The 27,519-nt window shown below is 40.5% G+C and overlaps 1 protein-coding gene across 2 annotated transcripts; it reads left to right on the forward strand.

The window, feature by feature from the left end:
- The first annotated feature begins 835 nt into the window (after nt 1–835).
- LOC311087990 (arylsulfatase D-like) lies at nt 836–19,053 on the forward strand. Of its 2 annotated transcripts, none has more exons than XM_084121595.1 (11): nt 836–918; nt 1,125–1,209; nt 1,291–1,434; nt 2,196–2,317; nt 7,086–7,208; nt 10,228–10,651; nt 12,662–12,798; nt 14,080–14,202; nt 14,994–15,156; nt 16,307–16,428; nt 16,801–19,053. In XM_084121595.1, exons 2-11 carry the CDS (start codon nt 1,181–1,183, stop codon nt 17,163–17,165), a joined length of 1,752 nt encoding a protein of 583 aa, XP_083977721.1. In that variant the 5' UTR covers nt 836–918; nt 1,125–1,180; the 3' UTR covers nt 17,166–19,053. The 2 variants fall into 2 exon arrangements, with proteins under 2 accessions (XP_083977721.1, XP_083977722.1); XM_084121596.1 differs by having other exon boundaries at nt 1,159–1,209.
- Nucleotides 19,054–27,519: the final 8,466 nt, after the last annotated feature.

Here is a 27,519-nt window from a genome sequence, read left to right on the forward strand (position 1 = left end):
AATGTACTTACTATAGGGTTAATTGCATGAAATCATGCATCATTTAAAGTTATTACTACAGTAACATGTGTAACACTAAAATAAAGTGTTACCAATAATAATAATAATAATAGCAATGATTTACATTGTGGTATAATGCATAATATTATTACATTCAATGTTACAGAGAAAACAAGTAAAACATAAATGAAGTGTTCTCTTTAGAAGCAATTAACATTCTTTGAGGAATTATTTCTCATTATTGTAAACATGGTGAATTCAGGATTAGTTCATAATATTACTACTAATAATAAACTCAATGTAAATAATTATTAATAATAGTCGCAGTAATTTTCCTTGTGGTATTATGCATAATAATATGCTAAATGTAGAGTCATATTTTTTAATTATTGCACACATTTAAATAAATATTTGAGTTGTGCAGAAGCAGCTTTTCCAGGCAAATAACATGAGCGATGTGAAAGCAGACTTTGGCACTTTGGTAAAAGACTCTTTGTTCGAATCTACCGTACAGTGTCGACTATCAGCGCACACTGTTTTAACACACTCTGTTTAAAATAAAACAAACAAGTATAACAATAACACAGACATGTGGTGAACAAACTGCACTCATTCTGTTCACATTAGCTGATAATTATTAAATAAACCGAGTTCGTATGGTTCGCTCATTAATATATGCGTTTATATATGAGTGTTTACGGTAAGTGCGTCTTTCGCGAGTGCTCTGGGAATGTGAAATATCCTTCTTATACTGTCTATGGAAATATCCTGTCGGTAAAAGAGGGAATCAAGTCAAGTCACATTCATTTATATAACGCTTTAACAACATAGATCGTTTCAAGGCAGCTTTACAGTGATAAGAGGAGAGTGAGTGTAAATCCTGTGAAGAATCGAGGAAACTGACTTTTTTAAAGCAAGGTAAGCATATAAAAGAAACCTAAAGAGAGGATCTGAGCTGACATGTGTAAAGAAAGCAGCTGCATGATATTAAACGCATGTATGTTTGTATGATCCTGCTGTTAATGTTCAGAACTCCAGCAGAAGCGCGTGCGAGTGTTGTCATTTCCGTGATCACGTGTTATGATCATTCTGCACACCTCTGTGTGTTCTCCTTCTGCTCACAGATCAATCTGAACATGTCAATCATCTCACCTGCAGTTTAGAGGAGCTTCGTCTCCAGATGCTGCTGATGGACAACACGAGCTTAAGGTTTCGTGCATCTGCAGTTTCATAAATCATAACACACACGTGTTGCTGTTAGAGAAACTGAGCTCTGGTGTGCTTTTGCAGGTTTGTTGCTGGTTTACTGGTTCTGTTCCAGTCCAGCTTGTGTGTCACAAACGCAGATCCTGATTTCAGACCCAACTTCGTCCTGATGATGGTGGATGATCTGGGCATTGGAGATCTCGGCTGCTATGGAAACGACACCATCAGGTGAATGAAACTGCACTTAATAAAAGAATAACTGGATTCTGTCATCATTTACTCAGCCTCATGTTGTTTCAGACCCGTATGATGTTATTCTGTCCTAATATGAAAGGAGGATTTATAGAATCTTCATGCAACACTTTTTTTTTAAATGAATGCAGGGTTTTTATGCTTTTTGGCAAAAATAATAACTGCAAAATCATTAGATTACAACAAATGTTAAACAGATGTATGTAATATGCTTTATGCATATTTTAAAAGCTATAATAATAATAATAATAATAGTAAAATGATATTTGCTGCAGTGTAAAAACTGTGCAAACAATATGTTAAATAACTTTATATGTTAACACAGTAATGCCATTGTCTGGGCTGATCTTTAGAGACCCACCAAATGGTGTCATTTATTGTTGCTCCTGTATTAATTAATATTGATTAAAGGATGAACAAATCTCTGTAAATGGGGTCCAAAAAACAAACTTGAGTTGACCAAAACGAGATTATTTTCCTGACCCCATTGGCAGATATTTGTCTGATATTTCGCTTCATTCTGATCAGATTTTCAGCATGAAATTCCTAATATTTTCAGTCATTTTGCTTCTCCAGTAACTGGATCCTGATTTAACAATGTTTAGATGTTTGTTCTGGAAAACGAGACAGAAACACTGAGGAAGAAACTCATTTCTTGCAGTGTAGGTTTGAAACATTGTAAACTGTGTTTTCCACTAGTGTATTAATGCGCAGATGTTGTTGTGATGTGTGTGAAGGACTCCGAACATCGACCGTCTGGCCGCCGCCGGGGTGACACTGACCCATCATATCTCCGCGGCTCCTCTCTGCACTCCCAGCAGAACCGCTTTCATGACGGGCCGCTACGCTCTCCGCGCCGGTGAGGAAACACAGCCGTCCTTTATACAGAGGAAACATTATTTGTGAATATGATTTCACATAATGCACAAATATATAAGAAAAAAATGACACTTTACCAGGGCCGGATTAAGAATTCAGAGCCCCCCCTTAGGCAGGCCAAATGTAGTTTGTCCAAGGACTTTTTAATTAGGCATTTACTCCCTTAAGAAAATTTTGTACATTTTAAGGTTAAATGCATCAATCTGGTGCACTTTGAGAGCTCAAAATTAAGAGCTTCAACCCATGAACTGTGCACTTAAAGGCACAGTATAGCATTTTTCTCCACTAGGGGTCGCTAACCTATTTACAATAACAAAGGCGTAGATTGATGACGCAACATTTGCTAAGAATTATGGATCTTGTCGTCAACGTCAAGCCGACCGATCTAATAATGTTTATGGATGACTGAATACATCGATGCTTTTATCATGACTGTGATATGAAGCAATATCAGCTCCACAAGCGACGCGAGTCCCGCGGATATAAAGGAATATGGACATTTCATTCTACCGAACTACACGCGAGTGCAGAATTACTACTCACAGGTCAGTTTATTAGACAAATTAAACTTGTGAGGTAACGCAGCGCTGTTTCACTTGGTCCAACATTACACTAGCACACTAAACTGCATTTGAATGTGTTGAAATGTATGTGTTAGTTTGTCTGTATGAGACTAGCAGTAAGCTAGATCAACATTAGAATAACATACAGATCATATTCTAACATTTTATCATTGTTGAACTATAAAACATTGATTAGTTTTATGTAAATGTGCTCACCTGTTTAATAAAGTACACGTAGGAGCGGTCGAAGTCTCGGACGTGGAGCTCTCGTTTATATGCTGTCAATGGGAGCTCTCGGCATCTCGAAAACACCGCGCTGATATTGATTCTTGTTTTAGTTCTTCTTGTTTTATCCAAAGTCTGCTTGCCATGGTCCATAATGTTTGAACGAAACAACAACAGCGTGCAAATAGACATTGCGAACTCCACAGTTGTCTGCGTCAGTCGCTTTGGTTACTATCAGACGGCTCTGCTCATAGTTCTGGTTGCCATGGCAGCACGAGCGGAAACCAGGGACAACGCGGATATGACGCCATTGGCGGCGACAAAACGGAAATAAAGAAACGGGACGTTTCTCGAATTAAATGACAAATTTCTCCTGGTTTGAAAGTTGTTGGAAACAGTCGGGATAATGTAAGTACACAACTAAAAAAAATATATAACATAGATATAGTGATTTTTGCTATTTTTAAAGCAAAAAAGCTACATATTGTGCCTTTAAGGATACTTAATTAAAGTCTTGTGCTGTTTTATAAAGGCACAAAGCCATATCACGGTTTCAATTTTAGTTCGTTGGCAAAATATAACGCTAGAGACCTTTATGTTAGGCTATACATTTTACATCTCATATGTGTTGGGAAAAGGGAGAAGAGTGAATTCGGCAAAAGGCGGATTCGAACTCGGGTCGAACGCAACTTTCAAGCACCTCACGCTTGACCTATGACCTATGCCACTGCAGATGTTTAGTGGCGGGCGTCTTTTTGCCAAAAACACAGGCACTTAGTGCACATATACACTCCGTTATCGGAAATGTCTTTTTTTGTCTATAACCCTTTTCTTCCACTTGCTTGGGCCCCATAATGCCCATTGGATAATCCGGCCCTAGGTGCCCCCCTATTGGTTGGTGCCCCAGGGCACTTGCCCAATCCCGTCTATGGATAATCCGGCCCTGCACTTTACAATCAGATTTAGGGGCAGATTTACTAAACAGGGCAAATTAGCATGAGAGCGCAGATTAAAGAACACAGATCATTTCCATAATGACCAACACAATCTAGCAGGTAGCGTCTGGTTTAAGACGGGCTTTTTTTGGGCGGTAAATAATGGCGCAAACACTAGTCCATTGACAAGCGCAAACCTTAGTAAATCACCTTGCGTGATTAATTTAAATACTCTCCTTCCATGAATGTTGCGTCTGAAAGGGAAACTCCTACAAAGGCATATGCAATAATATCAGCCAGAAGAATGACCCTGTCCTCACCTTTTCAGCGCTGATTCTTCACTGCGTGTCTTTATAAATCCTGACAGGAGTTTTTAACGCCGAAAGAGGGTTTGCGCTGGAGCAAGCTGTTAGTAAATCTAACCCTTAGTTGGTTAACAACATTAGTTGATATGAAATAACAATGAATAATACTTCTACAGCATTTATTAATCTTAGCTAATGTTAATCTCAACATCTACTAATACAATATTATCAGGGCTTGATATTATTTTTTGCTCACCTGATACTGTGGCTTTCCAAAGTTACTCAGTATTTTCACTGGCCACAGTTTTGACATCGATACCATAAGGGAAAAACTGCTGTTTAGATATTTTTAATATCATCTCATAATTTGGCTGCATGTTTATTAGGCCGCTGTCACTTTAAGACCTGACGCACTGATCCATTATACTGTTACCAGCCCGTCTACGGAGAGCCTGGCCACTCCCTATTAACTCCTATTGTACCGAATTGTGGTTGTAGTTCCACCAGAGCTCCACTGGGGGCGATCGCCCATGAGTGCAGAATGAATGGGAGTCTATGGAGCTAGACGGCTAAATGTGTCTCTTTCACCCGATTGCCGTTGAGAAATCTCAGATTTGATTGTAGGTTTTGCAAGTTCAACATGGGTTATAGGTCGAAAGTTGAATGAACGAGTACTTATGTCCTTTCGATTTCTTACGGGTTGAGTTGTTCTTGCCCATAACACGCTAGCATTCTGCTAATGAACGCTCAGTGAAGGACTGATTACGACCAGAGATACCGCTAGATGGTATTTTAAAACAACAAAACAAAAACTCTTCTAGCACGTGTGTTTACCTGTGTCAGCTGCGTTGTGTGTTTGCCTGTGTCGGCTGTGTTGTGTGTTTCCCTGTGTCGGCTGTGTTGTGTGTTTCCCTGTGTCGGCTGTGTTGTGTGTTTGCCTGTGTCAGCTGTGTTGTGTGTTTGCCTGTGTCAGCTGTGTTGTGTGTTTCCCTGTGTCGGCTGTGTTGTGTGTTTCCCTGTGTCGGCTGTGTTGTGTGTTTGCCTGTGTCAGCTGTGTTGTGTGTTTGCCTGTGTCAGCTGTGTTGTGTGTTTCCCTGTGTCGGCTGTGTTGTGTGTTTGCCTGTGTCGGCTGTGTTGTGTGTTTGCCTGTGTCGGCTGTGTTGTGTGTTTACCTGTGTCGGCTGTGTTGTGTGTTTGCCTGTGTCGGCTGTGTTGTGTGTTTACCTGTGTCAGCTGTGTTGTGTGTTTCCCTGTGTCGGCTGTGTTGTGTGTTTCCCTGTGTCGGCTGTGTTGTGTGTTTGCCTGTGTCGGCTGTGTTGTGTGTTTGCCTGTGTCGGCTGTGTTGTGTGTTTGCCTGTGTCGGCTGTGTTGTGTGTTTCCCTGTGTCGGCTGTGTTGTGTGTTTCCCTGTGTCGGCTGTGTTGTGTGTTTCCCTGTGTCGGCTGTGTTGTGTGTTTGCCTGTGTCAGCTGTGTTGTGTGTTTGCCTGTGTCAGCTGTGTTGTGTGTTTACCTGTGTCAGCTGTGTTGTGTGTTTCCCTGTGTCAGTTGTGTTGTGTGTTTCCCTGTGTCAGCTGTGTTGTGTGTTTGCCTGTGTCAGCTGTGTTGTGTGTTTGCCTGTGTCAGCTGTGTTGTGTGTTTCCCTGTGTCAGTTGTGTTGTGTGTTTACCTGTGTCAGCTGTGTTGTGTGTTTGCCTGTGTCAGCTGTGTTGTCGATGCCTCGAGAGAAAAGAAAGTGCAGAGCGCGAAAGCACCAGAGTGACTGAAGGATTGCCGTAAAGCAGTATCTCTGGTCGTACGATGTGTGTGACGTCATTGACATTTTAAAAGACTTTTTAAAGCAAAAAAGTGACTCTAAAAAATCTAACACCCAGCAATGTGTAATTCCTTTGCATCTCCTTTCGAATACAACATTCAAATTACTAGACAAAAAATTATATCCTGAGAAAAGTGGATTTTGAGGGGTATAGCGCCATAGACCTCCATTCATTCTGCACTCGTCCTGTGAGCGCCCTCATGTGGAGCCAGAGTGGAACTGCACTCGTCCTGTGAGCGCCCTCATGTGGAGCCAGAGTGGAACTGCAACCAGTTCAGAAGCCGGAAGTTACTGAGAGTGGAAGTTCTCCCCTTATTAGACATTTTCTGCTGTTACACATGTTTACATTCACTTAAAACAGAACTGACTGTGTTTACGTGAATACTCTGCAAGTTTTGACAACACTACATTGCACTTAGTTTATTATTTCAGATGCCCTTTTAAAAGACTACAATTGAAAACTGTATATATTATATATAAAATTCCAGTTATTAAAGTCAAAAGCTGTACCTGTTGACATTACAGGGTTCCTACGCAGTTTTGAAAAAAATGGAATCAAGTAATTTCCAGGTCTGGAAAAGAATGAAAAAAAGAAAACCGTATGGAAAAATATTTGCGTTTCTAGACTATTTCCCCTATTCAGTTTTCAGAAATAACACAGAGGAATGAAATCACTGCAATCACTCAATGTTTATATCATTTATCAGCTGGAAACGATCGTTCTGAAAGTGATTTCAGTGATATTGTTCCTCTATAATAGTGGTGCTGTGGACTCCGAGTCTCAGATTGAGTGTTTTATACAGTGGTGTGTGTGTGTGTGTGTGTGTGTGTGTGTGTGTGTGTGTGTGTGTGTGTGTGTGTGTGTGTGTGTGTGTGTGTGTGTGTGTGTGTGTGTGTGTGTGTGTAGGTCTAGGCAGCACAGGTCGAGTGCAGGTGATTCTGTTCCTCGCTGGATCAGGAGGACTTCCTCCGAACGAAACCACCTTCGCTAAACTTCTGCAAAAGCAGGGTTACACCACCGGCATTGTGGGTAAGACACTTAATACATACTAGTTTAAGGGTGAATCAGTCCATAAATTATAATATACATAACAATTATTCAATACATAAAGAAAAATATTTATGCATGTAGTAAAAACGGTAACACTTTACAATAAGGTTCATTAGTTAACATTAGTGAACTACATTAGTTAGCATGAACTAATAATGAACTGCACTTACCGGTATATAGCATTTATTAATGTTAATTTCAACATTTATTAATACTTGTTAACATTAGTTAATGCACTGTGAACTAACATGAACAAACAATGAACAGCTGGATTTTTATTAACTAACATTAACAAAGATTAATAAATACTGTAACAAATGTATTGCTCATGGTTAGTTCATGTTAGTTAATACAATAACTAATGTTAACTAATGAACCTTCATTGCTGTAAAAATTATTATTATTGCATGCATAAAAAATGATAGTATGCATAAAGAAAACCATTGAAAGTTGCTTAAAAATGATCGTATACTCACACTCATGTTGTTCCAAAACCAAATGAGTTTTGATGAATGTTGGTTTCTCAAAATATATTCTGTTTTGTTCCACAGAAGAAAGAAAGCAGTGTTATTTTAATATCATGGATATATAATTGATATTTTTGAATTAGTTTATATTTTTACATTTTCTGTTTTCACTTTTAGTTTTTAATGTCTTTTTTTATTTTTTATGTCACTTTTAGTTTTAGTTATTTGATTTGATTTCAGTTCACCTAAAACATTAGCATTGGCTCATCATTTACTCGCCCTCATGTCGTTCCAAACCCATAAGACTTTAATTCATCTTTGAAACACAAATAAAGGCATTTATAAAGAAACCCGAGAGTTTTCTGTCCCTCCATTGACAAGAAACCAAAACTTAGAAATCCACAAAAAAAGGTCATAAAGGCGTCGTAAAACAATCCCATTTAAACTGAGCGTTTTAATCCAAGTTTTGTGTAGCGATATGATCGTTTTGTATGATGAACAGGTTTAATAGGGTGAGTAAATGATGACAATATTCATTTTTGGGTGAACTATCACAATTATTTTATTTTGAGTAAAAGCGAAGGTTTCAGATTTAGTTAACGATAACTCTAAAAGAGAGTCATACAGGCTTGGAACGACTCGAGGAACTGAGAGTAAATGATGAGCGAATGCACATCTTTGGGTGATTTTTTTTATTTATTTTTTGCAGTGTGACACATTTTAATGACAAATAAGCACATTTCCCTCCCATGTTATTATGAGTTCTCTCATTTGGTTGTATGACTTCCTGAGGTGGTGAAATATATAATGTATATAATTTTAGCATTAGCCTGTAGACTGTCAGAAGGACACTTGTTGAGCTTTTTTATTGGCTTTTCCCCCCCATTACATATTTATTTCAAATTTCTTTATTGGATTTTTCTGCATGGAACATCAGATCAACAGATAACAACACTGGCTTTATGAAATTATCATTCCACACTGTTATTAATACCCCAATACGAACCTCCTTCAAATCAGCAACCAACATCTTCCAATAAGGGAAATATAAAGAAAAACAACAATGCAATATTGATATCTTCACAAACAAAACACTTTACAAAAATATAACAAAATATATTTTAAAAAGTTTTGGGCAGGGAAGGATTCTCATCTTAAGTGTCTTGAGAGTTAGCCAGTAAATAATCTAAAAAGGGGCGCCACAGTTTATCAAAGGTCCAGTGGTCCAGTGGTTATTAAAGAACCAGTGAGTGACAGTCTGATTTTTTCCAATTTAATGCAAGTGAACACTTCTTTCAGCCTTGTATCAAGAGAAGGGGATGAGGCATGTTTCCACTTCAAAAAGATGAGACGTCTCGCTAGTAAAGTCTTTTGAACCGGTACTGAAAGGTTCCCATCACATATTATAATTCATCATCATAAATTAGGTGTCGTTCGAAAGCTTAAACACTCAAAAATCATCCTGTGAGAACTGTTAACAGGTTAAACTGAGTTTGATGTTCACTCTTTAGGTAAGTGGCATCAGTGTTGAAATCCGAACTATAAACGTATCCAGTTCTCTGTGATAATCTGAGTTATCGTACGACAGAAATAATGATACTGTGTGGTTGAAAAGAACATTTGTGAAGCTGTTTCATATCTATACATGACAACGGCTCTCTCTGGCTCAGAACGCAGATCTGAATGTTCACTGTGATTTTGTCAAAGGTTTAATAGACAGAGACGAATCTCTGTCATTGAGGAATACGATCGTGTGGGTGTTTGAATAGATAATATGTGTTATTGAAGTGCTTTCGCTTCTGCTATAATGTGCAAAAAAAGGGTGGCGGTTAACAGGTTAAACTGTGATTTTGATGTGTTCACTCTTCAGGTAAGTGACATTTAGGTGTCCTTGGTGTTGTTCGAAAGCTTAAAACACTCAAAATTCATCCTGTGAAAACTGTTAAAGGGGTGGTATAATGCCCCTTCACAAGATGTAAAATAAGTCTCTGATGTCCCCAGAGTGTGTGTGTGAAGTTTTAGCTCAAAATACCCCACAGATATTTTTATATAGCATGTTAAAGTTGTTACATTTTGAGGGTGAGCAAAAACACGCCGTTTTTGTGTCCCTTTAAATGCAAATGAGCTGCTGCTCCCGGCACAGGGGGCGGAGCTACAAGAGCTTGTGTGTGTGTGTATGTTTATGTAGCTTATGTGTCATTTATTAGCATATTCAGTCATGATAATCTATAAATTGCGTTCCCGGGGACGGGGTTTATGTAAATTTTCGGGTTAGTGATGTCACTAGGAGGAAGCTTGTGTAGTCTCTACCAGCCGATGGTTGTAGTCCTTAAAAAGAGATTTCTTTAAAAGCAAATATCTCCCTCTGCTTTGAACTTTGAGCGTTGTAACTTTGCAGATGTTGTTTATGCTCAAACAGCAACATTACATACTAACTAAAGTTAGAAAAGTTAAATCATAATCAACCAGCCCTTTAACAGGTTAAACTGAGTTTGATGATTGTCTTTACGGTGTGTTCACTCACTCTTCAGGTAAGTGGCATTTGGGAGTGAACTGTGAGAGCAGGAACGATCACTGCCACCATCCCAACAATCATGGCTTTGATTTCTTCTACGGGCTTCCCTTCACCTACTTCAACGACTGCCAGCCTGGAGAAGGGAAAGATGTCCTGGTGGACCTGCAGGAGATGCTGCGGAAGATTTTTGGGCTGGTGGCGCTCGCGTTCCTCACGCTGCTTCTGGTCCGGGCCGTCGGGCTAATGCAGATCCGCCTGACGCTCGTGGTGTTTCTGGCTGCTCTGTTGCTGCTGAGCTTCTTGGTGCGGTTCGTGCCCTTCGAACTCCTGAGGACCTGGAACTGCATCATCATGAGGAACGGCGAGGTGGTGGAGCAGCCGCTGAACCCGGAGACGCTGAACGCGCAGCTCATGAGTGAAGCGGAGCAGTTTGTGGAGAGGTGGGCTGAAATTCTCTAATTCTGACATAAGAATGCTGCTAGCATGTTGCTAACATGATTTAATGCATTGCTAGCATGTTTTGACAGGTTGCTAACATGATTTAACACATTGCTAGCATGTTTTAACATGTTGCTATCATGATTAGCATTTTGCTAAAATGATTTAACATGTTGCTAGCATGGTTAACATTTTGCTAACATGTTTTAACATGTTATTAGCATAATTAGCATTTTGCTTACATGATTTAACATGTTGCTAGCATGATTTAACATGTTGCTTGCATGAATTAGCATGTTGCTTACATGATTGAACATGTTGCTAGCATGATTTAACATGTTGCTAACATGATTAGCATGTTGCTTACATGATTGAACATGTTGCTAGCATGATTTAACATGTTGCTTGCATTTATTAACATGTTGCTTACATGATTTAACATGTTGCTAGCATGAGCATGTTGTTAAAATGATTTAACATGTTGCTAGCATGATTAGCATTTTGCTAACATGTTTTAACATTTTGCTAACATGTTTTAACGTTGGTAGCATGATTTAACCTGTTGCTAGCATGAATTAGCATGTTTCTTACATAATTTAACACATTGCTAGCATGTTTTAAAATGTTTTAGCATGTTGCTAGCATAAATTAGCATGTGTCCAAATATTTTACATTTTGTTTGTTATCATTATCTTCAATGAAAAAAAAAAATGCACACATATAATTAAAAGTCTAAATTAAAAGTATTTATAACAAATACTAACCATTATATATCGATTTTATTATTATTATTTTTGGTAAGCAAGCACATAGCAACTGCCTAGCAACCCTTCAGCAACTACCCAGAACACTAGGCAGCCGTCAGGGTCAGTTAGAGCAGCTCGAGCGGTTTAACCGCGGTCATTCACTAACGAACGAGTACATGACTGAATGTGTCAATCTTTAGTATGTTTGTTCAAAAGGCTTGAGGAAAAGACACTTACTCATTTATGATTAACAGTGAATCGCACACAAACATGTTCAGATCACATTTAATCCCAACATCAATATATATATATATATATATATATATATATATATATATAAAATAAATTCTAAAATTTCTTTTAACATCATAAAAACATTTTACATTTTGTTTGTAATCATTAAAATCTCATTAAATATTACTGTAATACAATTAATTAATTTATACTTAAATCAAAACAAAATTAAGCAACCACATAACAACTGCCTAGCAACACTTAAGCAACCACCAAGAACACCCTAATATCATCCTAGCAACGCCCTTGCAACCACACAGAACATCATAGTATAATCCTAGCAACCATCCAGAACAGCCTAGTATCATCCTAGCAACCACCCAAAACACCTCAGTATCACCCTAGCAATTCCCTAGCAATCACCCAGAACATCATAGTATCATCCTAGCAACACTCTAGCAACCACTCAGAACATCCTATCAACCACATATCAACTACTTATGAACACTTTAGCAACCAGCCAGAAGACCCTAGCAAACAACTGTACATGCACTGAGTCATTTAATTATAACCAATTAATTTACCACAATGTAAACAAATGTATTTTTATCACTCTTTATCAAGTATTTTACAATTTAGTTATTGTTTTTATTACTGTAATAAAAATTTGATTAGTTTACAGTGAATTAATTTGTTCTATTTAAATGTCACACAATGCAAAACAATCTTTAAACTTGATGTAAACTTGATGTCAAATTATAATTTCTCATTAGTTTCTTTTGATTTTGTGCTAACGTGTTCTTGACATGTTTGCTGAGGTTCACCTGTGAACAGGAAGCTGTAAAGCTCATTTGCATGCATGCTTGCTTAATAATGTGGTAATTCAGACACTAGACCTGTCCGGACAGATCAGCTGTTCGTCTCCCGGCGTTCACACGCCCTCGATTATGGAATGTTTTTTTGTGCCTGCCGTGGGAAACGTCTTTGGTTTCTGTTTAGAGTGATTGTTCCTCATGTGATTTATGATGTCAGAAACCGAGACGGGCCCTTCCTGCTCTTCCTGTCGTTTGCACACGTGCACACGCCCCTCTTCGTGTCCGAGAGATTCGCCGGGAAGAGCAAACATGGGCTGTATGGGGACAACGTGGAAGAAGTGGACTGGATGGTTGGTAAGAGATGGATTCCTGTTCTTTCCGACCCATGCTAACAGTGATAACAGTAAATAGACAAATCAGTAACCACCACTCTTGCATCACCCTAGCAACCACCTAACAACACTATAAAAACAACCCAGAACACTCTAGCATCACCCTGGCAATGCCCTATCAACCATCCAGGACACCTTAGCAACCACCTAGCAACACTATACCAACAACCCAGAACACTCAAACATCACCCTAGCAATGCCATAGCTACCATCCAGAACACCCTAGCAACACTATAGCAACAATCCAGAAGACTCTAGCATCACCTTAGGAACCACCTAACAACACTATAGCAACAACCCAGAACACTCTAGCATCACCCTAACAATACCCTAGCAACCATGCAGAACATCCTAGCTACCACCTAGCAACACTATAGCAACAACCCAGAACACTCTAGTATCACCATAGCAATGCCCTAGCAACTATCCAGAACACCCTAACATCAACCTAGCAGCACTATAGTAACAACCCAGAAAACTCTAGCAGCACCCTAGCAACCATCCAGAACACCCTAGCAACCACCTAGCAACACTATAGCAACAACCCAGATCACCCTAGCAATGCCCTAGCAACCATCCAGAACACCCTAGCAACCACCTAGCAACACTATAGCAACAACCCAGATCACCCTAGCAATGCCCTAGCAACCATCCAGAACACCCTAGCAACCATCTAGCAACACTATAGCAACAACCCAGATCACCCTAGCAATGCCCTAGCAACCACCCAGAACACCATAGCAACCACTTAGCAACACTATAGCAAGAGCCCAGAACACACTAGCAACACTATAGCAACGACCCAGAACACTCTAGCATCACCACGAACATCATAGTTATCACCTAGCAACACTTTGGCAACCACCCACAACACCCTCACAACCACCTATACATGATTGTATTGCATTGTGGCATTTAGTAATAATTGTGCAAACAAATAAATGTTTATTACTGCAATAAAATATTAATTAAATTGTAAAATACTTTAAAATGTAATATTTTTTCTATTGATAATAAAAATGAGATTTGTTTCCAGTACATCACTTATAATAAAATAATTATTAATTATAATTAAATGTCATAATGCCAAACAATATTTAAAAAAACATTCATGCAAAATATAACTTCTCTCTCTTTTCTTCTCATGAATCAAATGTAACAAATGTAACAATTAATGTAAGAAACATAAGAGATCCGGTCACGTGATCTCGACAGCTCAGTCACATCAGGTGTTTGATCACAGGTAGAATGATGGAGACCATCGAAAGGCTCGGCCTGTCGGAGAAAACCTTGACGTACTTCACATCTGATCACGGCGGCCACATCGAAGACCCTCAGAGAGGAGGCTGGAACGGGATCTATCGAGGTACCAACACATTCTGTCATCGTTTACTCAACCTAAACCTGCGTGAACCTGTGAAACAACCAGAGCTGACGTGCTCTTTACGAACATCAACACTGCTGGATGCTCTAACGGGATTGGATTTGGTTACCAATAATGAGATGTTTTACTGCTACAATAAAATGTCGTTCTAAATACACAAATCCGCCAAGTAAGAAGAAAGCATCATATCAAACCAGCAACACTTTAGAAACCATCCAGAACACTCTTGCATCACCCTAGCAACCACCAAACAACACTATAGCAACAACCCAGAACACTCTTGCATCACCCTAGCAACCACCTAACAACACTATAGCAACAACCCAGAACACTCTTGCATCACCCTAGCAACTACTTGACAACACTAGAGCAACAACCCAGAACACTCTTGCATCACCCTAGCAACTACTTGACAACACTAGAGCAACAACCCAGAACACTCTAGCATCACCCTGGCAATGCCCTAGTAACCATCCAGAACATCTTTGCAACCACATAGCAGCACTATAGTAACAACCCATAAAACTCTAGCATCACCCTAGCAATCATCCAGAACATCCTAGCAACCACCTAGCAACACTATAGTAACAATCCAGAACACTCATCACCCTAGCAACCATCCAGAACACCCTAGCAATGACCAAGCAGCACTATATAAACAACCCAGGTGGAGGAGTTCACGATTCACACATGGTGCAAAGCTCCAAAAAGAACATAAACACAGGCAAATACACAACATGATTCTGTGTTTTCACTGACCCTCGCATGTTTAGGTGGTAAAGCCATGGGCGGCTGGGAGGGAGGGATCCGAGTGCCGGGAATATTCCACTGGCCCGGGCGTCTCACCGCGGGTCGACAGGTGAACGAACCAACCAGTCTGATGGATGTGTTTCCCACAGTGGTGAAGCTCGCCGGGGGGGCGCTGCCGGAGCACAGGTACACCCTAGCAACCACCAGGACACACTTGCATCACCCTAGCAACCACCAGGACAACCTTGCATCACCTTAACAATGTCCTAGCAACCACCCAAAACACCCATGCATCACCCTAGCAACCACCAGGACACCCTAAATACCATGTAGCAACACATGAGCAACCACCAAGAAGTCGTAACCTTTATTTATAGAACATCCTAGCAACACTTTAGCAACCACTCAGAACACTCTAGCATTACCACAGCAACCACCATGAACACCCTAGCAACCACATAGCAGCACCTAACCACTCAGAAGTCAATACACCTTTATTTATAGAACACCCTAGCAACACTTTAGCAACCACTCAGAACACTCTAGCATTACCACAGCAACACCTTATCAACCACCCAGAACTCAAGTCACCTTTAATTTTAGAATACCCTAGCAACACATTAGCAACTAGCTAGAACACTCTTAGCATTACCACATCAACACCATAGAAACCCACCCTGAACACCCTAGCAACCACCCAGAACTCAAGTCCCCAATATTTATAGAATACCCTAGCAACACTTTAGCAACAACCTAGAACACTCTAGCATTACCACATCAACACCCTAGCTACAACCCAGCAGTCAAATCCCCTTTATATATAGAACACCCTAGCAAAACTTTAGCAACCACATGGAACACTCTAGCATTACCACAGCAACACCCTAGTAACCACCCTAGCAACCACCCATAACTCAAGTTACTATTATTTATAGAATACTCTAGCAACACGTTAGCAACCACTCAGAACACCCCAGCAACACTTTAGCAACCACCTAAAACACTCTAGCATTACCACAGCAACACCCTAGAAACCACCCTGAACACACTAGCAACGACCCAGAAGTCAAGTCACCTTTATTTATAGAACACCCTAGAAACACTTTAACAACTACCTGGAACACTCTAGCATCACATTAGCAACACCCTAGCAACCACCCAAAACAACCTAGGTGCAGCCTCACAACCACATAGAATACAGTAGCAACTGTCTTTTTTGTCTAGATGTTTATACTGTATGTGTAAAGGAATGGTCCCGAATGTTGTGAGCATCTTTGTGTAAGTGTGTGTGTGTGTGTGTGTGTGTGTGTGTGTGTGTGTGTGTGTGTGTGTGTAGGATCCTGGACGGTCATGACCTGATGCCGCTGTTAGTGGGAAAAACCAACCGCTCACAGCACGAGTTTATGTTCCATTACTGCGGCATGTATCTGAACGCTGTGCGCTGGCACCCGCACGACAGTGAGTGACACACACATATATATATACACACACACACCGCACGCACAGATACTCACACACACACATGCACACACTCACATTCAGATACATACTCACACACACACACACACACACAAACACTCACACACATGCACGCACACACGCTCAGATTCTCACTCACACACACAGACACTCACTCTCACTCACTCACACATACTCACACACACACTCACACACACACTCACTCTCTCACACACACACACACACTCACTCATACTCACACACACACACACACAGACACTCACACACAGACACTCACTCATACACACACTCACAATGATATTTGTGTTATTAATCATGACTATTAAACACTAACCATGACTCCCTCCTCAGGCGACTCCATCTTCAAGGTCCACTTCTTCACACCGAACTTCTCTCCCGCGGGAGCCGGCGGCTGCTACGACACCGGAGTGTGTATGTGTCACAGGGAGTTTGTGACGTACCACGACCCGCCGCTGGTGTTTGAGCTCCTCAGGGACCCGTCGGAGAGTCTCCCGCTCACACCGGAGGCGGAGCCGCGGGTCTCAGAGGTGCTGGAGTGTGTGAGACGGGCCGTGGCGGATCACCGCAGAACACACACTCCGATGGAGAATCAGCTGACCTGGAAACACACCCTGTGGAGGCCGTGGCTGCAGCCCTGCTGCGGGACCTTCCCATTCTGCTCCTGCTCAGAAAATTCAAGTCACCTTTCTTTATAGAACACCCCAGCAACACCCTAGCAACCAGCTAGAACACTCTAGCATTACCAAAGCAACACCCTAGCAACCACCCAGAACTCAAGTCACCTTTATTTATAGAACACCCTAGCAACACATTAGCAACTCACACCGGAGGCGGAGCCGCGGGTCTCAGAGGTGCTGGAGTGTGTGAGACGGGCCGTGGCGGATCACCGCAGAACACACTCTCCGATGGAGAATCAGCTGACCTGGACACACACTCTGTGGAAGCTGTGGCTGCAGCCCTGCTGCGGGACCTTCCCATTCTGCTGCTGCTCACACACACACACACACACACACACACACACATACCTACCTCTGCGGGACCGTCCCCTTCTGATCCTGCTCACACACACACGCACACACTCTCTCACACACACACACACACACACACACACACTGAGGGAATAAGAGAGGGAAGGATGTGATCATGTGACTCGTGCTTTAAAAGAAGGGAATCTTTAATAGAAAGAGACATTGTCGTGTCTTCATCATACATGTCTGAAAGTACTGGGTAAAATATTTAAACTTCTTACACACACACACACACACACCTTCTTACACACACACTGTTGCCTTTGGCTTGCTCAGTTGGGGATATTTGGGGATATTTAATTTAATTAATCAATCAACAATACTATTGATCAGCATTACCAAACGTGGACGTTTTCCACTAGAAACAAACATTGATTATTGTGAAAAGCGCTATATAAATAAACTTGACTTGACTTGACACACACACACACACACACACACTCACTCAACCTCACACATTTACACACACACACACTCTGACATTGTTTACATTCAATATTAAACATTTTTCAATGACATTTTACAATAAGGTCCCATTAAATAACATTACTTAATGCATTAATCATTAATCATTAAATATTAATAAACACTCAAATTTGTCACCAATAGTTAATGCATTAACCAACATGAACTGACAATGAGCAATATATATATTTACAGCTTTTAACCTTTGCAAGTTAATAATATGTTCATGATCATGCATTAACCAATTAACAGATAGTAATTTTAAAAATGCACTAGAAAAAGTTGAGATAAGATTGAATAATATTTATAATACAAGATTTATTATTGTTAGTTAATGTTAACTAAAATAGTTAACTAATATGTTAACAAATTAAACGTTATTGTAAAGTGTTACCAATTTTGTTTAATAAACCTTAAAATAATATTTTTGTATTCAGTAAAGTGTTGCGAACTCTTGTCCTGACATATTTACATTAAATATTAAACATTTTGGTTAAACTTTACGTAGTTAACTTGAGTTAACATGAGCTTACAATGAACAATATTTCTACAGCCTTTATTAATCTTAATGTTAATTTTAACATTTGCTCACGTTTTTAAATCAAATGTATGTTAACATTAGTTAATGCACTGCGAAATAACACATTTCTAGCATTTAACAATATTAATAGATTATCAATATTAATACATTTCTCATTGTTAGTTCATGTTTACTAACCTTATTGTAAAGTGTCACTCTTTTTTTTTTTAAAGGGGAAATTATATTTTTAGTAAATCTGAAATCAATGGAAGAATTCTGTGATGTTTTGTGGTTTTAGTATGTTTGTGCAACTTTAAAACATTCCGTCCAGTTTGATCATGATGTGTGTGTGTGTGTGTGTGTGTGTGTGTCTGTCGTCCAGCAGAGGGAGTTATCCCTGCAGAAGTGTTTAGAGAGTTTGAGATTTGACTGATTCTGCCATAAGATCACGTTTTATTATTATGGCAATCTGGGACATGATCATTGCAATAACTGTAATAGTATTGTTAATATAAAATAAAATTGTGCATTATAAGTATTATATAATTTTATATAATAAAAAGAAATTCATTGATGTTTATTTCTTTTGTGTTTCTCCTGAAGCATGTCCTGGAAAAGATGCACACACACACTCTCAAACACACACACAGACACTTTCTCACACACACACACACACACACACACACACACACAGACATTCAAACTTATTCTTCACTTTTCTGAAACTTCAACTGTTTTTGTGTGTGTGTGTCTCTGGTGTGTGTGTGTCTCTGGTTTGGGTGTGTGACAGTGCGTGTCTAGTGTGAGTGTGTGTGTGTGTGTGTGTGTGTGTGTGTGTGTGTGTGTGTGACTGTGTGTGTCTGGTGTGTGTGTGTGTGTGTGTGTGTGTGTGTGTGTGTGTGTGTGTGTGTGTGTGTGTGTGTGTGTTTAATGCTGCAAATTTCACATCTTTCTCTCTTCTGATCACCATAATTGATCTCTTTCTTCTTTTGGAAAGTCACAGCAATGCTATCTAAAAATATAGTTGTAGTTTCGGCAAGGAAACGCTCAATTGAGCCTGATAAATTTTTTATCCCATAAGAAGACACGCTATGGAAACACATTTTCCGAATAAATCCCTCAATAACCTCATGTGACTTCGCCTCAGCGGAGGCTGTGATTGGATAACTGGAGTAACCAGCGGACCAATCACATCGCAGCGTCTCTAATGTTGGTTTGGTGTTTCTGAAAGTGGAAGTGTGTGATGAGAATGATTTGGTGTAATTCACTCCAGAAGCGTCTCACACACACACACGAGTGTGTTCCCGAACACCAGCATCCGAACGCTAGAGAACATGACAGCGTTTACTGAGTTTCGTCTGACGCTCGAGACACTCGTTTATGATGGAGGGAGAAACAGCCATTAAAGCAACTTACAATTTATTACTGATATTTTGCAGCAGTTTCCCATGAAGTCTTGAACACGTGATGGAAACTTTGATTTATTCGCCAAATTACAAAATTGCATAAGTTAAATTCACAAATGAGTAACAATATTTGTTCTCTCAAACACATGGGAAAACGCTGCTTTATTCACACGTTTTATGCCATATTCTAATATTGCACAGACTGTCAGTTAAACTCATAACTCTGGAGGGAGACAGAGCTTCTGGCCACTTCTGCCTCTGAGAACCACACATGTGAAAAGTGTCCATTGATTTGTGTTTCAGACCTCCAGCAAATTACAGAGGAGAGTTTGACCTTTGACCTCTGGGAAATCTCATCCATCCATCCGTCCATGTGTCCTGTCATCATGTCTTTAGGACGGCGTATATCTCGAACTGTCCTCAGTTAAACAGCCGTCTCGAACTGCAGAAGTCTCAGGACATTACAAGACGAGTCTCACAATCATTCACTCACATTCATGTTGTTCAAGCCTGAGAGACTGTCCTTCTTCTGTCCTCCTGTCCTTCTTCTTCTGTCCTTCTTCTGTCCTCCTGTCCTTCTTCTGTCCTTCTTCTGTCCTTCTTCTTCTGTCCTTCTTCTGTCCTTCTTCTGTCCTTCTTCTTCTGTCCTTCTTCTGTCCTTCTTCTGTCCTTCTTCTGTCCTTCTTCTTCTGTCCTTCTTCTGTCCTTCTTCTGTCCTTCTTCTTCTGTCCTTCTGTCCTTCTTCTGTCCTTCTTCTTCTGTCCTTCTGTCCTTCTTCTGTCCTTCTTCTGTCCTTCTTCTGTCCTTCTTCTTCTGTCCTTCTTCTGTCCTTCTTCTGTCCTTCTTCTGTCCTTCTTCTTCTGTCCTTCTGTCCTTCTTCTGTCCTTCTTCTTCTGTCCTTCTGTCCTTCTTCTGTCCTTCTTCTGTCCTTCTTCTGTCCTTCTTCTTCTGTCCTTCTTCTGTCCTTCTTCTGTCCTTCTTCTGTCCTTCTTCTTCTGTCCTTCTTCTGTCCTTCTGTCCTTCTTCTGTCCTTCTTCTGTCCTTCTTCTGTCCTTCTTCTGTCCTTCTTCTTCTGTCCTTCTTCTGTCCTTCTTCTGTCCTTCTTCTGTCCTTCTTCTTCTGTCCTTCTGTCCTTCTTCTGTCCTTCTTCTTCTGTCCTTCTGTCCTTCTTCTGTCCTTCTTCTGTCCTTCTTCTGTCCTTCTTCTTCTGTCCTTCTTCTGTCCTTCTTCTGTCCTTCTTCTGTCCTTCTTCTTCTGTCCTTCTTCTTCTGTCCTTCTTCTGTCCTTCTGTCCTTCTTCTGTCCTTCTGCTGTCCTTCTTCTGTCCTTCTGTCCTTCTTCTGTCCTTCTTCTGTCCTTCTTCTGTCCTTCTTCTTCTGTCCTTCTTCTGTCCTTCTTCTGTCCTTCTTCTGTCCTTCTTCTTCTGTCCTTCTTCTTCTGTCCTTCTTCTGTCCTTCTGTCCTTCTTCTGTCCTTCTGCTGTCCTTCTTCTGTCCTTCTGTCCTTCTTCTGTCCTTCTTCTGTCCTTCTGTCCTTCTTCTGTCCTTCTTCTGTCCTTCTGTCCTTCTTCTGTCCTTCTTCTGTCCTTCTTCTTCTGTCCTCCTGTCCTTCTTCTGTCCTTCTTCTGTCCTTCTTCTGTCCTTCTTCTGTCCTTCTTCTTCTGTCCTCCTGTCCTTCTTCTGTCCTTCTTCTGTCCTTCTTCTTCTGTCCTCCTGTCCTTCTTCTGTCCTTCTTCTGTCCTTCTTCTTCTGTCCTTCTTCTGTCCTTCTTCTGTCCTTCTTCTGTCCTTCTTCTTCTGTCCTTCTGTCCTTCTTCTGTCCTTCTTCTGTCCTTCTTCTGTCCTTCTTCTGTCCTTCTTCTTCTGTCCTTCTTCTGTCCTTCTGTCCTTCTTCTGTCCTTCTGCTGTCCTTCTGTCCTTCTTCTGTCCTTCTTCTGTCCTTCTTCTGTCCTTCTTCTTCTGTCCTTCTTCTGTCCTTCTTCTTCTGTCCTTCTTCTTCTGTCCTTCTTCTTCTGTCCTTCTTCTTCTGTCCTTCTTCTGTCCTTCTTCTTCTGTCCTTCTTCTGTCCTTCTTCTTCTGTCCTTCTGTCCTTCTTCTTCTGTCCTTCTTCTTCTGTCCTTCTTCTGTCCTTCTTCTTCTGTCCTTCTTCTGTCCTTCTTCTGTCCTTCTGTCCTTCTGTCCTTCTTCTGTCCTTCTTCTGTCCTTCTGTCCTTCTTCTTCTGTCCTTCTTCTTCTGTCCTTCTATCCTTCTTCTTCTGTCCTTCTTCTTCTGTCCTTCTTCTGTCCTTCTTCTTCTGTCCATCTTCTGTCCTTCTTCTGTCCTTCTTCTTCTGTCCTTCTTCTGTCCTTCTTCTTATGTCCTTCTTCTGTCCTTCTTCTATCCTTCTTCTGTCCTTCTTCTTCTGTCCTTCTTCTATCCTTCTTCTTCTGTCCTTCTTCTGTCCTTCTTCTGTCCTTCTTCTATCCTTCTTCTGTCCTTCTTCTTCTGTCCTTCTTCTGTCCTTCTTCTGTCCTTCTTCTGTCCTTCTATCCTTCTTCTTCTGTCCTTCTTCTGTCCTTCTTCTTCTGTCCTTCTATCCTTCTTCTTCTGTCCTTCTTCTGTCCTTCTTCTGTCCTTCTTCTGTCCTTCTTCTTCTGTCCTTCTTCTGTCCTCCTTCTTCTGTCCTTCTTCTGTCCTTCTTCTTCTGTCCTTCTTCTGTCCTCCTTCTTCTGTCCTTCTATCCTTCTTCTTCTGTCCTTCTTCTTCTGTCCTTCTTCTGTCCTTCTTCTGTCCTTCTTCTTCTGTCCTTCTGTCCTTCTTCTTCTGTCCTTCTTCTTCTGTCCTTCTTCTTCTGTCCTTCTTCTGTCCTTCTTCTGTCCTTCTTCTTCTGTCCTTCTTCTGTCCTCCTTCTTCTGTCCTTCTATCCTTCTTCTTCTGTCCTTCTTCTGTCCTTCTTCTGTCCTTCTTCTTCTGTCCTTCTGTCCTTCTTCTTCTATCCTTCTTCTTCTGTCCTTCTGTCCTTCTTCTTCTGTCCTTCTTCTGTCCTTCTGTCCTTCTTCTGTCCTTCTTCTGTCCTTCTTCTTCTGTCCTTCTTCTGTCCTTCTTCTTCTGTCCTTCTTCTGTCCTTCTTCTTCTGTCCTCCTTCTGTCCTTCTGTCCTTCTTCTTCTGTCCTTCTTCTGTCCTTCTTCTTCTGTCCTCCTTCTGTCCTTCTTCTTCTGTCCTCCTTCTGTCCTTCTTCTTCTGTCCTTCTTCTATCCTTCTTCTTCTGTCCTTCTTCTTCTGTCCTTCTATCCTTCTTCTTCTGTCCTTCTTCTGTCCTTCTTCTGTCCTTCTTCTTCTGTCCTTCTTCTGTCCTTCTTCTTCTGTCCTTCTTCTTCTGTCCTTCTTCTATCCTTCTTCTTCTGTCCTTCTTCTTCTGTCCTTCTATCCTTCTTCTTCTGTCCTTCTTCTTCTGTCCTTCTTCTGTCCTTCTTCTGTCCTTCTTCTTCTGTCCTTCTTCTGTCCTTCTTCTGTCCTTCTTCTATCCTTCTTCTTCTGTCCTTCTTCTTCTGTCCTTCTTCTTCTGTCCTTCTTCTTCTGTCCTTCTGTCCTTCTTCTATCCTTCTTCTTCTGTCCTTCTGTCCTTCTTCTTCTGTCCTTCTTCTTCTGTCCTTCTTCTGTCCTTCTGTCCTTCTTCTTCTGTCCTTCTTCTTCTGTCCTCCTTCTGTCCTCCTTCTTCTGTCCTTCTTCTTCTGTCCTTCTTCTGTCCTTCTTCTTCTGTCCTTCTGTCCTTCTTCTTCTGTCCTTCTTCTGTCCTCCTTCTTCTGTCCTTCTTCTATCCTTCTTCTTCTGTCCTTCTTCTTCTGTCCTTCTTCTGTCCTTCTATCCTTCTTCTTCTGTCCTTCTGTCCTTCTTCTTCTGTCCTTCTTCTGTCCTCCTTCTTCTGTCCTTCTTCTATCCTTCTTCTTCTGTCCTTCTTCTTCTGTCCTTCTTCTTCTGTCCTTCTTCTTCTGTCCTTCTTCTGTCCTTCTTCTTCTGTCCTTCTTCTGTCCTTCTTCTGTCCTTCTGTCCTTCTTCTTCTGTCCTCCTGTCCTTCTTCTTCTGTCCTTCTTCTTCTGTCCTTCTTCTTCTGTCCTTCTTCTTCTGTCCTTCTATCCTTCTTCTTCTGTCCTTCTTCTTCTGTCCTCCTTCTGTCCTCCTTCTGTCCTTCTTCTTCTGTCTTTCTTCTGTCCTTCTTCTTCTGTCCTTCTTCTGTAGCCCAGATGTTTAGAAGAGCTGCTGTTTCCAAACGCCCACCGGGTTCATTACTATCAGACGTCGAAAGAGTCTGAAACCAAAACGTACTCTTCATTCACACAGCATGAACTATCTGAATTACACCGTAAAAACATTATGTTCAGAGTGTCCTTGTTACATATGTAACATGTATTTACTATAGTAATAACAGTAAATTATCAATAATTAACAAATCCTTTATTTAATATCACTCAGTAGTTAAATGTATAATTGCATTGTAACAATGACACCTTAAAATAAAGTGTAACCTGATGTTCTTCCTCAGTATTTTTATATTGTTTTCCAGTAGAAATATCTTAGAAAATTAAACTTGTTTTCTCTTTTATTTTTCTGACTCCATTGGCATATATTTGTTCTTGTTTTAAGAATAAAATCACTTAATTTGATACATTTTTCAGTAAACAAGACTTAATATCTTCAGTCATTGTTCTTCTCCAGTAAATGTATCTTGATTTAAGAATGTTTAGATATTTGTGCTGGAAAACAAGACAGAAACACTGAGGAAGAACATCATTTTTTTTCCTTGTTGAAAAAGCAACAAGGAAATCGATATTTCATTGAAACAAGACAGAAAATCAAGATAATGCATGTTTTTTTAAGGTGTCTGTACTTTAAGGATCATATACTGTAATAGTAAAGACTCCTTCAAAGCCTCATCATGCTCATACACATTTAACATCAGAGCTGCTTTTATTAGATCTCGGTGTCAGAAAGAGACACTTTCAGCAGCAGAAACATATCTGTAATGATTTATATCAATAACCATTCAGAAATTACCTTACATATACACTGACACATACACTTAAATACATTGATTTCACAATTAATTACAATGGAATGGAAAGTAACACTTTTTTTTTTAATGAAATAATAACAATAACAATAGGGGAATACAGAGTCATACTTGAATCTATAAAAGAAATATGGTAACAATTCTGCATCTTGTATCAAAAATCAATCGTACATCTAATACATCAAGTATCCTTTTCAACAGCTGAGATGTCTTAACAGCTTTACGACTGTTCTGTATTAAAGTCAGAAACACATTAAATTAAAAAAAATTTTATTATTTTTTTAGAATTTACTCCAATAATCTTTGATTTACAACCTCAGTTATTGTGCTGATGAACACGTTCCTGTGTGTGTGTGTGTGTGTGTGTGACTGACTGACAGAGAGAGTCACTGATAACCAGTTGATTAGATTCATCCAGCTTTCCTCATGACTCTTGACGATTCTCTTGGGTCTTCATCATCTTATTGTTCTCTGTGTGTGACAATATTTTCATCAACAAACACTCACACCCTGTTTGAGCAAACTCTACAGATGCAGAAGACATGAAGGTCCATCTGGAGAGAATTAGAGAGAATATGCCTTGTGACAAACACAAACACAACAATATTCTCCCTCAAGACAACAGAGACGCCAAAACGCCTGTTGAAACAAAGAACTAAAGTTGAGTGCAAACAGTGTCTTTGTGCTCCAGACGCGAATCATCACACAAATCATGTGCGTTACTGAGGAGAGTGTGCAGTTACTTTACTAACAGATCAGATTCACCATTTGTACCTGCTGCACTAGACAACATCTGAATACACAGACACACAGTGAAGGATTAACCCGAACCACGCATACTGACTAGAAGATGCTGAGACACGAGGATGCAGGATTCGTCAACACCAAATATGAAGAAAACACCTAGCAACAACCCAGAACACCTTAGCAACTACATAGCAACACTTAAAAACAGCCAGAGCAGCTTAACTGCATAGTAACACCCTAGTAACCACATATCAACACTTAAAAACACCCAGAGCAGCTTAACTGCATAGTAACACCCTAGCAACCACCCAGAACACCTTGGCAACCACATATCAACACTTTAAAACACCCAGAGCAGCTTAACTGCATAGTCACACCCTAGCAACCACATATCAACACTTTAAAACACCCAGAGCAGCTTAACTGCATAGTAACACCCTAGCAACCACATATCAACACTTAAAAACACCCAGAGCAGCTTAACTGCATAGTAACACCCTAGCAACCACCCAGAACACCTTGGCAACCACATATCAACACTTTAAAACACCCAGAGCAGCTTAAATGCATAGTAACACCCTAGCAACAACCCAGAACACCTTAGCAACCACATAGCAACACTTAAAACACCCAGAGCAGCTTAACTGCATAGTAACACCCTAGCAACCACCCAGAACACCTTGGCAACCACATAGCAGCACATAAAAACACCCAGGGAAACTTAACTGCATAGCAACACCTTAGCAACCACATAGCAACAAACTTTCAAACACCCAGAGCAGCTTAACTGCATAGCAACACCATAGCAACCTCATAGCAACACTCTAAAACACCCAGAGCAGCTTAACTGCATAGCAATCCCTTGGCAACCTCATAGCAACAGTCTAAAACAATCAGAGCATCTTAACTGCATAGTTAAACTCTGGCAACCACCCAGAACACATGGCAACCACATAGAAACACACTTAAAAACACCCAGAGCAGCTTAACTGCATAGCAACCCCTTGGCAACCTCATAGCAGCAGTCTAAAACAATCAGAGCATTTAATTACTGCATAGTAACACTCTGGCAACCACCCAGAACACATGGCAACTGCATAGAAACACACTTAAAAACACCCAGAGCAGCTTAATTGCATAGAAACACACTAACAACCACACAGAACACATGGCAACCGCATAGCAACACGCTTTCGAACACCCAGAGCAGCTTAACTGCATAGCAACACTCTAGCAACCACCCAGAACACATTAGCAACCGCATAGCAACACACTTTCAAACACGTAGAGCAGCTTAAATTCATAGCAACACTTTAACAACCACCAGAACACCCTGGCAAATGTATAGCTACACACTAAAAACATTCAGAGCAGCTTAACTTCGTAGTATCACCTTAGCAACCACCCAAAACATCTTGGTAAATGCATAGCCACACATTAAAAACCCAGAGAAGCTTAACTTCATAGCAACACCCTAGCAACCATCCAGAGCATCTTGGCAACCGCATAGCAACACACTTTTAAACACCCAGAGCAGCTTAAATGCATAGTAACACCCTAGCAACAACCCAGAACACCTTAGCAACCACATAGCAACACTTAAAACACCCAGGGAAACTTAACTGCATAGCAACACCTTAGCAACCACATAGCAACAAACTTTCAAACACCCAGAGCAGCTTAACTGCATAGCAACACCATAGCAACCTCATAGCAACACTCTAAAACACCCAGAGCAGCTTAACTGCATAGCAACCCCTTGGCAACCTCATAGCAACAGTCTAAAACAATCAGAGCATCTTAACTGCATAGTAAAACTCTGGCAACCACCCAGAACA

Source organism: Abramis brama, assembly GCF_963993115.1.
Source record: "Abramis brama genome assembly, chromosome: 8".
In the NCBI taxonomy this organism is placed as follows: domain Eukaryota; kingdom Metazoa; phylum Chordata; class Actinopteri; order Cypriniformes; family Leuciscidae; genus Abramis; species Abramis brama.

Bases quoted from the DNA above. Each gene is read 5' to 3' on its own strand.
- LOC311087990 (XM_084121595.1), top strand. From the start codon at position 1,181: ATGCTGCTGATGGACAACACGAGCTTAAG. The intron at 1,210-1,290 runs GTTTCGTGCATC...GTGCTTTTGCAG, and splicing joins ATGGACAACACGAGCTTAAG to GTTTGTTGCTGGTTTACTGG. The intron at 2,318-7,085 runs GTGAGGAAACAC...GTGTGTGTGTAG, and splicing joins CCGCTACGCTCTCCGCGCCG to GTCTAGGCAGCACAGGTCGA.